The sequence below is a fragment of the Triturus cristatus genome, chromosome 2_1 (genome assembly GCF_964204655.1).
Source record: "Triturus cristatus chromosome 2_1, aTriCri1.1, whole genome shotgun sequence".
Taxonomy (NCBI): domain Eukaryota; kingdom Metazoa; phylum Chordata; class Amphibia; order Caudata; family Salamandridae; genus Triturus; species Triturus cristatus.
The window spans coordinates 230188068-230205199 of record NC_140581.1 but is presented as its reverse complement, the minus strand read 5'-3'; the positions used below and the strand labels follow the sequence as shown (position 1 = coordinate 230205199).

Here is a 17132-nt window from a genome sequence, read left to right as displayed (position 1 = left end):
ACAAATATTTGTTTTTATTTTATAATCAAATATAGATTGATGGATTATATTAACTTTTGAATCTGAAATCCAGAAATGAATGCTTGATAAATAAATTGCTGAAAAGCTAAAAGATTTGAAAATAAAACCCTTTAACTCACACTAACTCTCTATATTGGCTGAAATCTAATGTCTTAACGATTTATTGACTAGCTAGATCATTGCTCGTCATTTCTCTTTGTCGACCAACAAAGGTTCATTCAACCAGTGGTGGCGGTTATTTAATGATTACCCTCAAACACAGATATAGAAAACCCTGCTCCCTCAACATTGCAAGGTAGGGGCGTGGTATCCTCGAGTCTTGCTCATCCTTGGAATACTGTAGACTCTTTAAGAGCTAACACTGATGGTTGCTCTAAAAGTCTACAGAATCAATTCTGATACTTTTTTATTCCAACAATGGTTGGGTTCATAATCCTTCGTTATTGGTTTTCTAGGAAAAAACAGCAAATTGGTCAAATCTCTTCAGTCACAACAGGTCAAAAAAAGTCACATTTATTTCTTAAAAAGCACAACGACACAGCCCCTGTGCCTACATCACTGAAATTACATTACACGATCTTGTGGAGTATGTACAGCTTCATATTGTCCAATTACTCTGAATAGCATCAAGCATTGGCAAAGCCAATAGGTCTCGACAGTGCGATAGCCATTGCCTTTATTAGTGTTGTACAGCAGCGAGACTGCTGTGCAACAAGGCTGAAAAGAAAGAGCACTATGAAGCGGCCAATGCCGACCGTGTCATAGCGCCCTGTCTTTTTCTTTACTTTCAGCCTTGCTGTACAACAGTTATACATTGTGGCTAATACACACTGGCAAAGGCAATAACTGTTGAATAGGCGAGACCTATTGGCTTTGCCAATGCTTTAAAAAAAAAAAAATAAGACTCAAAACGTGCCACTTGCCCCTCCCATAACATCCCGTTCCCCCGCTGTGCTGCACTGTTCAAGAAAAATTTGATTCATGTTACGATTTTCCAAGGCATAGCCTTTATATACATCACACAAGGCCATTCAAACCATGACGAGAAAGAGTATTCTTGTACTTGCAAATACATTTTAAAAAAACACACGTTCCATGGCATCAACAGGTAATAAGGAAGATAAGCAAATCATTAAACCTGGCCTTGGCCTTCTAGGCACATCCAGTCCCTCTTGCGTAACATCTGCTGCGCACATTGTGCCAGAAGGCCCCAACACACCACAGTCCTTTCCTGGTTCCATCCAGGACACCCGTGCAGAACCGTGTTGACTAAGGTTGTGGGTAAGTACTTTCTTATTGTAGACATACCAGCGAACAAGGCTTCTCTTACTCCCCGCATACCCTACGGGATCAAATTATTTCCCCCTGCGTGAATGACCAAAATGACTGTCATGGGCACATCGTCCCTCTCCACCGCCCACTTAAGATGTCAAAAAATATCCTGTAATCTAAGCTCCCCAATACCCACCCAGAAGTGCATAAACCCTGCATCTCGCTGGGCCTCCTCAAAACTGTTGTGCCACTCTGCGAATAAAGGAAGGCCCGCACCAATATATGTGCACAGGGCCATGCTCATCAACTGTAAAAATAGAGAGAAGTGTTGTTATCGATGGCTAACAAACCCTTCGTTGCCATTCTTCTATCGAAACCAGATTTGGTTGCACGTATCGCTCAAAACCAGATGAACGCCATCAACCCACCCTTTTTTTTTTTTTTTTTTGAAAACCTTTATTGACAGTTCAATCAAGAACAGGTATGGGCCTACAACCCCCCGGGGCCGGCCGCTAAGCAATCAGAGCAAAAACAGGCAAATGTAAACACAGGCAGCACTTCGGGGAGGAGAATCGCAATACTAATACTGTGAACAGCGTAGGTAGGGCACCAGGAGAAAAAGGTTTTCATTTTATAATGAAACAAGGCAGAAGGATCAGGTGCCAGACAATTTTCAAACAGCAATTACAAATATGCAGAGTAATAGACAAACGATTTACAGCAATCTGTTAGGTCAATGGCGCAAACACAAGAACATCAGGATGGGGAAGAATATCGTAAGCAGTGGCGCCTGCAGTCCCCCGCCAGAACTCCCGGAGAGCACCCCGGAAATTGTGGTACACATGGAGCGGCAGCGAGTCATAGCAAAGGAAGTGTATCACGCTGATCCCAGAAAAAGAAAAACAAAAAGAAACAGAGAAGAAAAAGGAGGCCATGGAAAAAGAGAGAAAAGACTAAAGAATCCCCTCCCCCAACCCCCCACCCTGCACCTCAGCAGATGAGTACGGCCCCCCCCCCCCAGCAGTGTGCCTGTCGCCCTGGAACCAGACCCGAAATATAGGAGAATAGGGAAAAAGAAGTAGGAAAAGAACCCCACCAGACGGGGGGGGTAGAGAGAGTATTAATAAACTGGAGGAGGGCCTTCAAAACATACCCCCGGCTTCTCCCTCCCGCACGGTAAGTTTCCCTCAAGGTGAACAATAAACAGCACAAAATCGATCTTCTCAAAGAAAGATGGGGAGCATTATGCACCTATTATGCTGTTAGCTATGCCAGGAGAGCACGCAACCCCTGAGCCCGCCCGTCCACTAGAGGACCACCCCTGAAGGATCAGCCTTATCCCTGACCACTCTTTGGGATTCTGCCCATGCCTACCCCTCGACCCAGCACCATATCCAATGTTCCAAGGTAGAGGATTGTCCAAAAACGTCCGAGAAGCGACGCATACAGGTGGGATGGAAGTCTCTGAGCATCAACACAGTCCGCAGCGTGGAGAAACAGGCTTCCCAGTGCTGCCCCAGGATATGCACTGCACTCAAGGTCCAGGAAGGCAGAAGCAGCCAAAGCAGACAATAGTTGCTGGAGTTGTCCTTGGGTCGCAGGAGGGCACGTACGGGACGAGGCTACCACATCCCACTCAGGGCCAATGCCTCCGGGACAGATCAGGCCCTCAACTGGACGAACACACTGTAGCATACTGGCCGGAGTGTCCAGCTGTGCACTAACCTCAGGGGTGGCCGCCAAAGTGTCCTCCTGTGCGCAGTGTGAGTAGTCCCTGTGTACGTGCGGACAGGCGGGTCGCCATTGCCCCAACGCCGACGCCACACCGTTGAGCTTACTCCCCAAGACCCCGACACCATGGATCAAGGAGGAGTGAAGAGCACCAAGGGCCTCGAGGAGGTCGCCGTACCCCAGCACAGCTCTCTGGGATCGCGCCGCCACACTCCCAAAAGTCGCACTCTCACAAGCCCGCTGCGACCCAGCGGACAGGATGGTAGGCTTCATCGCAACAAGATGGCCACCAAATATGCCCGACCCTCACCGGGGCCGGGACCCTGGGACAAGCGTCTCGATGTCCACGTCGCTGGTGACCGGGTTCCGGGGGCAGGCAAAAAGTTATCCGGTGCGTGGTCACGGGCAACAGTCGTCCCCACTACGGACCAGCTCCCGTAAAAATCCGGGGGCGGCCCGCAATGATCCGGGCAGGATACGGGCGGCGGCCGGGCAGCTCACCATCAAAGGCCGGGGCAGCCACCGGAGGATCCGAGAATTGCACCCCCGGGCATGCACCCGGTCCGCTACGCTTGACAATAGAAACGACCACGACGAAATGTAGGCCGAGTTTGGCACCGCTCCGGTGGACCGACTCCACCCAGTCACAACAGACCGCTGTTGTTGAACTGCCACCCGGCCACGGCGTCCACTCGAGGTCCCGGCTCCGGGGCCGCACAGGCCGCAAAGTTCAGATGCACATTTCTCCGGCGGTACCGCAGCCAGAAACCTCGGAGTCACACAGTCGGGTGCCACTCTCCTTCAGAAACACGACCGCGTAGCACAGGTTGAGGATCTCGTGCAGGATATCCGTGCGGGATGCGGAGGTTCACGGAGCCGGGAGTCTACGCTGCCGTCCCGGTCGCCATCTTGGCTCCTCCCCTCAACCCACCCTTTTGATTGCTTCTGCTAGCAAACCCATTCCTGCCGTTGTGGTGGCAGCACAAATGTGGAAGAAATGAGTGCTAAACTGGGCAGAGTCCTTGATTGATTGATCCCCCACTTTGCCCTAGGAGGAAATCCCTAACCAATACCACTGAGCAATAAGAGGTGCACCTTCACCCACGTGCCCTTCCCTAGCGGGTCTGTTTTCGACCTCCTGACCCTCTGGTGGAGGGTGTTGTATCTTAGTGACTGTTGCTAGCCTTCCAAGGTTCTGGAAGGGAGGCAGGATGGCTGTTGCTGGAGGAGAAGGATGTGTTCAGGGGTTGTTCCTTCAATCTCAAATAAACACTTGTTGCCTAATTATCCGTGTCTGCACTTCTTAAAAGTGGCAACGAGGATGGGATGCTGATATACAATCCATCAACAGAATCGCCACAGAGAGCACCTCCATCCAGGAGCACATAAGACACCTCTAAACCCACTCCTTGTCCTATTTTTGAGACAGCTAACAATTCCGAAATGCGAAAGGCCCTGAATAAGGCCAGCAAATAGGCAAGGCTGAATAATTTCACTTCGTACTGGGACAGGCAAACCTGCTCCAACACCCCCAATATTCTCACTACCCTCCCCACACTAATGGGTCACTGGTCAAACCCCACTGCCAGACCCATATGCTCCAATCCTCTCCTGGCCTCCGCAGCCTAATGTCCTTGGTGGGAACTCTAGCCCCTTTTCCCTGCGAAGAAGGCAACTGCGTACAACTGTCTCCGAATTAATGGCAATGATTTCCCCTGTCCTTCTGACTAGCGAGAAAACCCAGCACCCCTCCTGGAGAAACCCTTTCTGCTGCATCATCAGAACTGAAGGATGAGTCATACACCTGCCAAGCTGTTTTGTACATATGTGTGGTCTTGGGTGCCAGGGAATGCCGCAATTGATTCTGTGGCAATGGGGCACCAATCCGCCACAACTCCTCTGGGAAGTCCGCCATCACTTTGTCCGCTTGCAGCCACTGCACCCTCAACTCTGCCAACTTGGACAGAGACAAAGCATCTGCAATTGTATTATCCACCCCTGGTACATGCATGGCAGTGATATGCACATAATGCGAGAGACATAAGCGGATCAGTGTCTTAAGTAGCTGTAGCACCAATGGGCATTTTGCGCTCTGATTATTGATTGCCATGACCACCGACAAACTGTCTGACCTGAAAATAATCCAGTTATTGGCTAATGTGACACCCCAGATGTACATGGTGACAATGATGGGGAACAATTCAAGAAAGGTAATATTGCGTGTGATTTCAGAGGCTACCAACTCACCCGGCCAATGCTGAATGCACTACTTGGGACCCAACAAATGCTGCCCACTGCATCTGTGTAGAGGGCTACCTCCTTGATGTCCACGCTGGTAGTTGCCACAAGAGGGTTTAATTCAAATTATCTAAAAAACCCTTCCATGTTTTCAAATCCTCTCTCATTTCTGTCGACAATCTATTATGATGGTGCTTTGCCTGTAGGGCAGCCAGTGCCCTGGTGATGTTCTTTGAAAAGACCTTTCCCATGGGCATAACCATCAAGTCGAAGTTAAACTGCCCAACTAAAACCTAGAACTGGTGCAATGCGACCTTCCTGGCTGTTAAACAGGTGCTAACTGAATCCCTAAATGCCATCACCTTCTCCTGGGGCAACCTACACTTCCCTGCCACGAGTCTATCTCGATGCCCAGGAAAGACAAGCAAGTTGTGGGACCTTCAGTCTTGTTCTGAGTTAGGGGGACCCCAAATCCTGCGCCAGCTGCCTGAAGCCCTGCAGGGCCCTCTGGCATGCCAGGTCACCTAGGGAGCCATGAACAAAATGTAGTCCAAGTAATGCACCACATCATCAGATGACACTAAACCCCTCCCTGCACACTCCAGGAATCTACTGAATGTCTCTAATGCCGAGGAAGCAATGGAGCACCCCATGGGCATGAATAAGTTGAGAAAATACTGCCCCTCAAAAGTGAGACCCAGAAAACGAGTATCATCCAGGTGTACAGGCGGAAGGAGGAGGGCTGCCACTATATCCGATTTGGCCATAAGGGTCCCCCTCCTAGACGCTGCAGTTTGGCAATGGCTTCATTAAAGGTGGTTTACTACACTGTGCATAGCTTTTGGTCCAACCCATTGCTCAACAAGGACCCCATGGGATAGGAGAGGTTGTGTATCAAGCGGAAATTGGCTGGCTCCTTTTTTGGGACCAGACCCAAGGGTGAGCAAACCAGAAACGTGCAAGGAGGAGAACTGAACGGTTCCGCAACCGTCCCCGCATGCACCTCTTTTATAATCTTTTCTCACACCACATGCTTTTGCATCACTGACAACTGATTCTTGGGCGGCCGGGACTCTGGTACAGAGGCATGGGAGGATTACGAAACCCATACCTAAACCTGTAGTACAGGCTATGTGCATCCTTACCGCTTTTATACTTTCTGAGGAAATGAGTGAGTGAGTACGTGTTGGCGGATGGGTGATGTGAGTTTCCAAGCATTAGTTGCACTTCCTCCACTTTGGGGTAGTTTGCTCTCCCTGTTTCCCATGTTTTTTTAAAACACCTGACCCCTGGGTGCCCTTGAATCCCACAGCAGGAACAGATGTGCTAAAACCTACATGCTGCCTCCTTGCTGCATTCCTTCTTGTTGTACTGCTAGCAGTCCAGTTTTTGTTCCTCCCGGTTTTTATCGAAACGAAACGACTGGACAGATTTTGCCGATGAAGCCGACATATTAAACTCGGCGTGGCAGATATTGATCTCACTCTGGTCCCACGCTATCTCTGGCCTAACTGCCTTCATCTGCCTAAACTTAATGTTGTGTTGTAGCCAAGCCGAACCCTGGAACTCAGGTGCGGGAGGCGGCTGTTCAGGAGGTAAAGTATTGTCTTACCAACCTCACACAGAGAGAGGTATAGCAGTTCCACTCCATGGCCATGTACGAGTGAAGGCATACTGAATTGCTGAACCTCAATCAAACAGCATTTGTAGAGTGCAGCACTGTCACCTCTAGGGGTATCTGGGTGCTGTGTATCCGTCGAAGAGACACTTTGGGTAAACTATACAAAGCTGCCTCAGGGGCATTAATCTGTCAACTATAATATACTGCTACATCTCAGCGCCCCACACACTCATGCAGAGCACGGACATGTCCACAGGGTACTGAACATTATACCCAGAATTCTGTTGCCACAAGCACTGTACAGGAGCTGTGTCAGAGGGAAGCAATGATATACGGCATTACTGTACTTGGGAGTAGTAGCGTCAAGACTCCCCTGGCTACCACCCGGGTGTGCAAGACCGTTTTAGGACGCACCCTGGGATTCAAGGCGACTGTTTTCGCTCCAAGTTTCACACTGGAAAAGGTGGTCTGATGCTCTCCTGCGGCAGGAGGGAACTGAAAATTCCATGCCAAGCCATTGCAGTCCGTCGACAGCAGCGCGCCTCCTTAAATAATAAAAAATAAACGCTTCAGGGCCTAGTCAGAGTTATATACGAATGCCAATACAAATCAAGAGCTGGCATCTCTTTATTCTCTTTTTACTGTGTCTTATCTCGGACAAAAAAAATCAATACGCATTAAGAGCTGAACCTTCAGGGTTACTAAAATTGAGACATGAATGTCATCTATACTAGAAAACAGCAGAATCTAAGAGCTGAAAACCACAGATGTTACTATAGTCCAATTTACGGTGTTCAATTTAATTGTGTCAATTGGGTGGCAGTTTGACAACAACTCACAGCATCTGTTGGCAGGGGAAAGTCCAGCTCTCTGCGCCAACATTCATGTTTATAGAACACGGCAGCGGGAGATTGGACAGATCTTTACTCATCTTGCCCGATGATCAGTAACATGATGTAACAATTGTTTAGTTATTGTTGGCGGACCAGCCTTGGAACCACCAACGTGACGAGAACGAAAGCACGAATACTGTAAAAGCGAGTGCTCAACTTTGTTTTCCTTTGTAGCTATTCTTGAATATCTGATAATGTCTTTGTAAACGTCGGCGAAATTTCACAATCATTGCAGAACGACACAGAACGATTTAAAGTTCTTCCTAGAGACAGATCGGAGGTTTGTCTATTGGAAGTTTTGACTCATTGTAAGGTAGCGCAGAGGGTTAATATGCCTGCTGCAAAGAACGTGTACCATAATGTCAATAGGTCAATGGGTTTCTGCTTTTGTCTGAGAGAGCCTTTTGCTGCTTGCAGTTTATACTTTATAATCCTAACATAGAACAGTAGCCATTAACTGTCAAAGAGCTGCAAAAAAACTGCAAGGTATAGAGTAGAAATTTATGATTTTTTTCCCAGTCTTTCATTGTCCTAATGTTCCAAAAGGGTTCCATTTGACAGAAATCAATTCTGATGACTAAAGAGAATCCCAACCATGGTGTTTGGTTTTAAATTATGAATTTGTTCCTCACCAAACTGCATTGTCTACCAGTATGTGACTCCTACATCTTGTAGCCCTCTGTCTTATGTAACATTTCCTATACATCGTTGCAAGAGACAGCGTGCATGTGCTGCCTGTAGGCTCGACCTAGATATCAGTAGTCCCATTACAGTCAACTACCCAGATCCTACCTACGAAAGCATACTACTTTCTTAATAGAACATTTAAAAAGTGTAACTTTCAGATACACCATGAATAAGCAATATTACTAAAAAGAAGAAAAAGCTGTTCATATACTTCCGGTTTTCGTATCATGCGTGTGAAGCCCTAACCAATGGCAGGCGACTTGTTGTACTAGATGGTCACGTGATCAGTGCCTCTGCAGAACTGCCAGGATTCCATGAATCTATTCAATCTGCATTTTTTGTTATTGCAGAACAGGACACTGTGGAGATAGGTCTGGTGTCCTAGAGGTTAATGGTTATTCACTCATGCATTAAGACTGCTGTATTTCTTCAATTTTGTGACAAGATAGTGATAGTTATTTAAGTTTTTCAAGCACACGTCTAACATTGGTTAAACATGACGTTAACAGCCTTCACAAGCTTGAGAGACTCGTTGACCTGTACCACACACATTAAAAAGGCCTGGCAACCTGAGATGTGCAGAGGGAATGGCCTCCGGCACAGACCTGGAAGTTACTGTAAGTAAAGGGCAGAGCGTACTCTTGCGATATGGGTAGTCTGCAATTACAAGATGGCAAGCCCTCTCTTGGACGATGGAAACTAGCTTTTCTCCAGGACATGACATGTTATATGACCAACAAACTCAAATTGTTGAAAAACACATACACACAACCCCTATCCACCACAGTTATGTGGATTTGTATAGCACACTAATCACCTGAGAGAGTATCCAGGCACTTGGGTCGGTGTGTGGTCCCTGAGGTGCTTATATGAAGAGTCAGCTTCTTACGAAACTCGAAGCGAGGAGGAGGCTCCGATGTGTTGAGGGAGGTCATTCCATGTCTTAGGTGCAATGTAGAGAATGAGGGAGCTCCAGTTTTGCTTACACAAGGGCTACCCTCAGTCTGCGTATCCGCTGCAGAGAATAAGCACAGGCGCAACCTAACTCTTCCAACGTGTGTTGACAAGAAAGCGCAATCTGTTTTAATCGTGTGCACCAGAATCCAAGTGAGTCAACGCTGTTGTGTGCAGGTGCATTGTGCAACGTGAGACCTTCGTAAAAATTTGCCTTGTTATCGTGTGCACCGGAGTAAAGTGAGTATCAATGATGCTGTGCGCATGATCTACATGCAGCTGGAAACTTGTGTGTGGAGTGCCCAGTGATCGTGCACCCGGAGTGAAGGAAGATTTAGCGACGCTGCGTGCGTGTGCTATGTGGCAGCCTGAGATCTTTGTAGTTGAAGTGGCCTGGACCAGCAGTCCCAGAGGAGCTGAGTTGCCGGCCCGAGCCACCGTTGCCATTTCACAAAGCTGCATTGGAGGCCCAGCCGCTGGATGAGGAGAGTGAGTTTGCGCCCCCCAGGTAACGTGTGTGGACTCCTGGGTCGGGGCGTGAGCTCGGAGGGAGACGCTCTCAGCCTCTCTCTCGGGTTGGCAGCGCGAGTCTCTGCATCGGCTCGTGTAGTGGCCCGTATCGCCAAAGGAGGGGTGGTACAGGGGCCGGAGTGCGAAGCTGCACTTTGGGATTACATCGTACCGTGTTGGGGGCAACTGTGAGAGGCGGAAAGAACGCCTAAGGCCCGATGATTGGGGCCTGAGTGTATTACGCATTATTCCATTTGTGAAGAACGGAGTACCTGACTGTCGTATTACATATTACATCATTTCTGTATAACAAACTACCTGATTGTCATATGATGCATTGCATTGTTTCTGAATAACAATCTACCTGATTAGCATATTGCGCATTGCATTTCTCCTGCATAACAAATTACCTGATTAGTGTATACACATTGCCTTATTTTTGCAGAACAACAGATCTGGTGGTTGTATTATGCATTGCATTATTTGATCTTGCAAAGGGCCTGATTGTTGCGTTACGCATTGGATTCTTTTCATTGCAGAGTGTCTGATTGCTAGTTATGCATTACAGTATTGTTACATTGCAAAAGTATCTGATTCTCACATTACGACTGTATGATGTTATTTTAGGAGTACAGGAGAATGTTTAGAAGTGTTCATGGATATCGCCAGAACTTACAAGGGCTGGCTGGCCTAACAACCAGCCAGGAGAAATATTACACAACCTCATATGTTGGTTTTATCGTATATCTTTTTATAAAACTCGTGTGGAGTCTATTTGTGGTGTCATCATTGGATTATTGTGAGCGTGATTACGAATACTTTACACATTTGCCTTGAAGATCAGCCTGGCTGCTCGTGCCAAGCTACCGAGGGGGTGAGCGGGGCATTCTAAAAAGGTGACCTTCCATTCCCCGACGTTGGAACGCAGGTCCCTACTTGGCCTAAGGTACCTACCTCAGCCAACCAGGTGTCCCGGGTCTAACATGTAGGACCTGGGTTGCTCTTACTTTATTTACTTGTACGTAACAATGCAAACATACATTATTGGCACGACAAGCCAGTAAAGTATTGCAAAAGTTTCCTCATTGCCTTTCCAAGCAGTTTATTGCAAGGAGCTTTAAGTTAGGTCTGCCTTCTTTTGCGGTAACATGGAGAGACTGTGGCTCAATCCTCTCCAGTGTTCTTTGTATTTGAACAGGAATGCACAGGTTTGTCTTTGTGTGTCCCTCAGGGAGTTTTAAATTCCCTTGTGGTTTTTTTTCTTAAGTGCTGGAACCCTCGCACTGTTCCTGCCTAGCGTTGCCTACCCATCTCAGCTGAAAACATATAACATTAATTACTTACCACAAGAGGCACTCATTTCACCTGTCTCGAGACAATACTTGCATCTGTCCTCCCCTGGAAGCACAACATTTTATCCCAATGGTGTGTCAGGAGTCACTAAATATGTGTGTGGGATGCAGCATTTATAATACAAACTCTACGCTGCTAGACACCGGATTATTTTTACAACTCCGGTAGGAAACAACATTATTCTGCGGTGCAGCTACTCTCCCTGCTCGCCCCCACCCACCCACGTCTCAAACTCATATGCAGCACTGTTAGGTTCAGAAAGGTTTCCATGGATGCTAATGTAAATGGAGGGAAATACCATTCAAAAGCATGTAGCACTAATGCCACAATATGACACAATCATATTAAAAACACATTGTTGCAAAAAATAATATGCTTTGTTATATATTGTGCACGTGTATTGCGCTTTACTATGCATTGTCAAATCGCTTTCACAGACTTCGGCTGCCCGCTAAGATAAGTTTAATGGCAGCTGCAGGATCAATATTTTTCTTTTTAGAATAAAAATATGTGGCCTGTTGTAGAAATATTTCATCCTTCCACAGCTGAACTTGTTAACACTTTGTATAACTCCTTTAAACGATGGCCAACTTGTGAACAGTCATCAGTGGCAGACTGCCAACAAGGCAAGTCCAATTTCTATGTTTGCAGCTAAGGCCGGATGAGCTGTCATGTTTCCACTGCTCTGCGCCCTGGGTAACCCTATCTGCTTGGCTCCTCCCCCCACCCATAGTGCCAGGGCCAGCCCTCCTCACCATGGCACAGTTTTACATGTTCGGCTCGGTGAGGTGGAGAATGGGGTCCCGAAGGACACCCCTGCTGCCACTTTCCTGGCCCAGCAGAAGAGCTAGATAGCAGGTATTAACAACAACAAAGGCATCAGTATCCTGGAGAGGTGCCTGACTCCCTGACTCCTGGCAGTGCAGGAATGTCCTGGTGCATTCTTGTCATGGTTATGTTATACATTCTTACCAAATCCAAGTTGGCATAGTTTAGTATTATCTGCGTGCTCTTCTTCCTTGTGTAAAAGAGTGCCTTGGTCATAGAGTATGTGTCTGCGGGTATAAGTGTGCTGTCAATATACGTTTGTGATGGAGTCCCTTGTTTCTCTCTGTGTTAGGTAGTGAGTTGCTATTGCACCGTTCCACCATGCTTGAAAGTGTTTGACTCGCCAAGTGCCTTGCCGCATGCTTCCCTGTCCCTTTGTCTTTTCGCCTTATTCCAATGTACACGATTCCTTTGCCCACTGTTGAGCCATCTTATTCAGTAATCTTTCCCCACCTCACATATGGCAGGCCTGTGATATCCCAAGTATTTTATCAATGCATCCTCCAGTTTAGGGGCTGACGGTATTATTAATTACTTTACTGTTTTTACTTATACTTCTGTGAATAATAATAGATAATAATCACCGGAAATCATTGGGTCTTCCCTGTGTAGTGGTGAATACCTTCACCTGGGGATGTCATTGTGCTTAAAATGCGTTGCAGTAATGTGCTGCATCGCTAAATACTTACAAGGTCCCAAAGGTGAGACCGATTGCATTGCAAATGCTTGTTTAATATGGTTTCTCAGTGGAGAACACATCAGCAGGAGCAGGCAGTGGTTTTCTGAACACTGCCTGACCCATGCGTGCACCTCCGCTTCCAATGGTCATCCAGCAAAATTTCCTAAGGGGAAGCTGTCATCAGAAACTACTCTCACTTTGCAAATATGCTGTGACGTCTTTTGAGGAGTCTGTAACTGATGAATGATTTGCAACCACAAATGTTGTAACAAGTAACTGATACACCTTATTGTGATCTACAATTAGGAAGCAATTCCCCTTCAATTAGGCGCTTGCAGGTCCCGGAGGCCTTTCCAAACAGCCAGGCCGTGAGAGCTATTTGGAATTCCTGAATATAAGCTACTTCCAAATAGCGGTTTGAAACAAGGAGGTAAACCCAAAATCAGTTTAGTAAATCGCAAAAAGCTATTTTGCTGTTGCAAAGTCTGGCCCTGTCAACAGGCTCACGACTAATTGTTGAAAACAACTCTTTTTTAATGGGAAGGCCATCAACTATTACGCAACCATAAGCTTTTATCAAGAGTCTGAAGTAAGCGAAAAATATTTTTTTTTCTGGCACAATTCCCTATGACTGCGAGTAATGAAACTTAAATCTAACCTAAGCAAGGGTATTCTTCAGTGCGCAAGTGGAAAATCCCAATGCAGTTTGGCACCAGCTGTAATGAACCTCTGACTAGAGGCCTGGTTTAGTCTATAGTGTTGAAGCAAACAAGACTATGATCCCTAAGGCATTCAAGGACCTTCAAAACGAAAACTAATGCTAGTGCCAAATTCAGCAGCAGGACAGAGTACTGATTTAACCTGGATTCTTTTGAGGCCAGTCTTTGAACCTTCAGTCAAATCCCATTACATTATTAGTATCATCTAAAGTTTGGTCATGGAAAAATTGACATTTTAAATGAACAAGGGGAATGCAAAAGATCTGCCTATAAAATGTTCATGATCACAAATTAGTATATTGCCTTTATCCTGACATATACCTTTCCTGCATGTTATTCACAAATCACCCATTCATTCCTCCTCACAAATGGAAGGAATCACAATGTTCATACAATTTGGTTTTTGGTGACTGATTACTAGAAATCACATGTTACAACACCCACTCCTCTAAAAGGCCCATGACCACAGGTGTCTCTCCAAACAGAAGAGAGGAGCGATATTTTAGATGGCAGCACACACGTACTGATATACATGGAGTGTTAATGACAAAGCAGTAAAGTACTAGCACTAGGCATTCTTTAATCTTTTCTTCTAGGCTTAGCTGCAATTTTGTACAAGCACACACGTTTCCCTCCTTTGCAGTTGGAAGCTAGAAGTGCAATACAGTACTCCCCATTCTCCCACAAACAGCTACTTGTAGAGCCTATGCATCATAAACACAAAGGGTAAGTTGTATAGTCTCCATGACTTGTTGAGACAACATAGAGCACTACTAAAGACCAATAAAAGTGATCTGTATTAATTTCTTTCCATGAAGTACCCATTTTCCGGTCGCCATGTGAGGAGGTATCTGACGGTTTGGAAAAATACATGGATTCATGTGTTGCGTTTAGGGAACAATTTGACCATAGCTTGAAAGGGATGACTATTGTGTCACAAGATATTAAGGAGGCAAGCATTTGAATGGACTTCTTGTGAAACCATTTAAGCCCTGATGAAGTTCAGTTTTGCTGAACGAAACGCACTGGCTATAACCCCGGCTGCTTTTATGAAAAGACATTAAACTTTCAATAAAGGAATAATTATTATACAAAGAGAATTCTGGACTTTTCGTGGGTGCACCATTCTGTGGTTTACTTCTATGTATTCTGTTGAGCAGAGGAGTCAAGCAACAGCTCACACCTTAGATGAAGTGCACCATTCTTTAACCAGAAGTAACTGTGTGGGGGGAACAGTTCCGGGAGTCTGCTGTTGCAACTGTTGATTACGTATTATTGCTTTATCTTTTCTCCTCAGGTTATTTGAAATTCTGTACAACTGCACATTCTTAGCTCCTTTACAGTTAAAAGCCGGCAGTGCAATACAGTACTCCCCATTCTCCCACAAACAGCTACTTGTAGACCCCATGCATCACAAACACCTAGGGCGAGTGGTAGAGTCTCCATGCCTTGATGAGACAACACAGTACTGCTAAATACCAATAAAAGTGATCTGTATTCATTTTGTTCCATGAAGTACCTAAATGGATCCTTGCAAGAGGAAGTGCAGTGATCCAGAGGAAGTAGTTTCATGGCTTCCACAATAAATTCTAGTGCTCTGGCTGTAAAACTCACTTACGTGGCATATCCAAAAACGATATTCGCAGTGACCCGTAAGGCTTCCATGATCAGTATGGTGTCATCATACTCATTCCTATAAAACAGAAAGGGAACAACATTATTAAAAAGCGGAAAATTGCATATTTAGTACTTGTTTCCAGTCCAGGGAAGGCATGGCTTGGCAGTTCGGGCTGGACTGTTCCCATGAGGCACAGGGTCAGACTGATTTGCATATGGCCATGTCTGAAATGGGGTGGCAGAGTGGGCTAAAGAACGGTGATGGATCAAACCCAGATCTGTTGACTGGGTGTGAGTGTTTGATTGGTTCTGATGCTCCGTCCATCACCACCCCCTTTTGTACCGCTTTATTTAGTACAGAAGCAAAAGAATGCCCTTCTTAACAGATACCTTTCAAACAAAGAACCATAAACCCACCACTTGCACTAATCCTTCGCCCGCTGGTGCCTGTTGAAGTTATAACAGCATATTCTGAGGATGTTGGTCTGATACAACTTTCCTACTTTAACATTTTTAATGCCAGCCACAGCTTGACCACATCAATTTCAGGTACTGCTGTGTGATGGATTCCATCATTATGGAATGTCCTTTTGTGTTCCTTCCGGTTAATCTGGCTCTGAAGCTCCTGAATAGGGATTTGATCTCACCTCAAATAGCTCATCCTCCATGGTTTGCCCCACTGTGCAACACCACTGCGATATAGCTTCACTAGTATTTATTTAAATTTTATGTTTTTAAAATAAAATCCCCACCAGACAATGTTAATTCAATCAATCAGAACACTTTTTTTAGTTACATTTCTGTAGCATAAAAAGTACATAAGATAAATATCACAGTAAGCTTAGAATAGTCAAGTTCAAAATCAAACTAAAAGATTGCTAAAAAGACGTCATATAGTGCATTCTCACTCAAACACTAAAAACGAAGTAACTGTGTAAACCATATATCCGTTAAAGAAAATAGCAAGAGTATCATAATACACTATAGCAGCTTCAAGAGTAAAACCATTTGATTATATATCTTTTCTAAGAGCTTAGTCCATCATAAATAAAAGAATATAGGATTACAATTCATAAACAAATGGAGATAACACTTTCAACTCAAGTCTCTTGCAATACAGTCTTTGTGATCTCCTGCTCTTCAGAGACAACCAGAGAAATGAAGCTAAAGAACGGCAAACCAAAGGGTCATCAAGCATTTAATAAAAAACAGTGCTGGCCGGCATTGTCTAAAATTATATCTACGCAGAAGAGGGACATTACAGATTCTCCACTGGGCCATACAAAATCTTCAGAAGAATAATATGTGTAGGTCTGTCTGTATAGACACCCCATCACAGGGGCATAAAGTTCAATCTCCGACTGAGAGACCATTATTCGGAAAACCGAACATCAGTGGGATACAAGTCAAACAAAACCTCACAACAATAAACCAATGTGGGTTCTGCACAAAGACTAGATAAGAATGGACATCCTGAGCAATGGCTGGGTTGGGACATTTTATATAACTTGACAGGGGATTTATTTCCATTTACCTGTTTGCTCATTGGATCCCTAGTATCTAAAATCTGAAATGAATTGTTGTTTTGGAATATTATATATTTTTTTACTAACCCAATTTGGGCCAATAGGGTGTATTTTTTCTAACTGTATTACCGTTTGTCTAGCTGTCACATTCATACTAAACACACTTTCTCTGAGGAAAGCCTTGCTGCTTGGACCAATCAACAAAATGTGAACAAAGAATTCTTTACAGAATCCAGGTGCATCGGTGTGTTCACAACAAGTCTGTAGTACAAAAAAACTATAGCTCAGCATTCTGACATTCTACACTACATCTGCCCATCACCCTGGCTGGCACGCTCAAATTAAGCAAAACAAGGCAGCAACGTTTCCTGAGTGTTATTGGCCTAATTGCTAAGGTGAACAGTATTAGACATTGTGGAGTGGGGTAGGAGAGACCGCTGAGCAGGGACCTTCAAAGAGAGGAGCATGGAAGGACCCCATCAG

At 45.5% G+C, this 17132-nt stretch overlaps 1 protein-coding gene across 4 annotated transcripts in view; it reads right to left on the bottom strand.

Annotated features, from left to right (window-relative positions):
• MALT1 (MALT1 paracaspase) overlaps positions 1 to 17132 on the bottom strand; it is a 597152-nt gene that overhangs the window by 139824 nt on the left and 440196 nt on the right. For all 4 annotated transcript variants that reach the window (XM_085630418.1, XM_085630393.1, XM_085630403.1 and 1 more), the window contains one exon: positions 15125 to 15199. In XM_085630418.1, coding sequence (XP_085486544.1) covers positions 15125 to 15199 — 75 coding nt within the window. The remainder of the gene's footprint in view (positions 1 to 15124; positions 15200 to 17132) is intronic.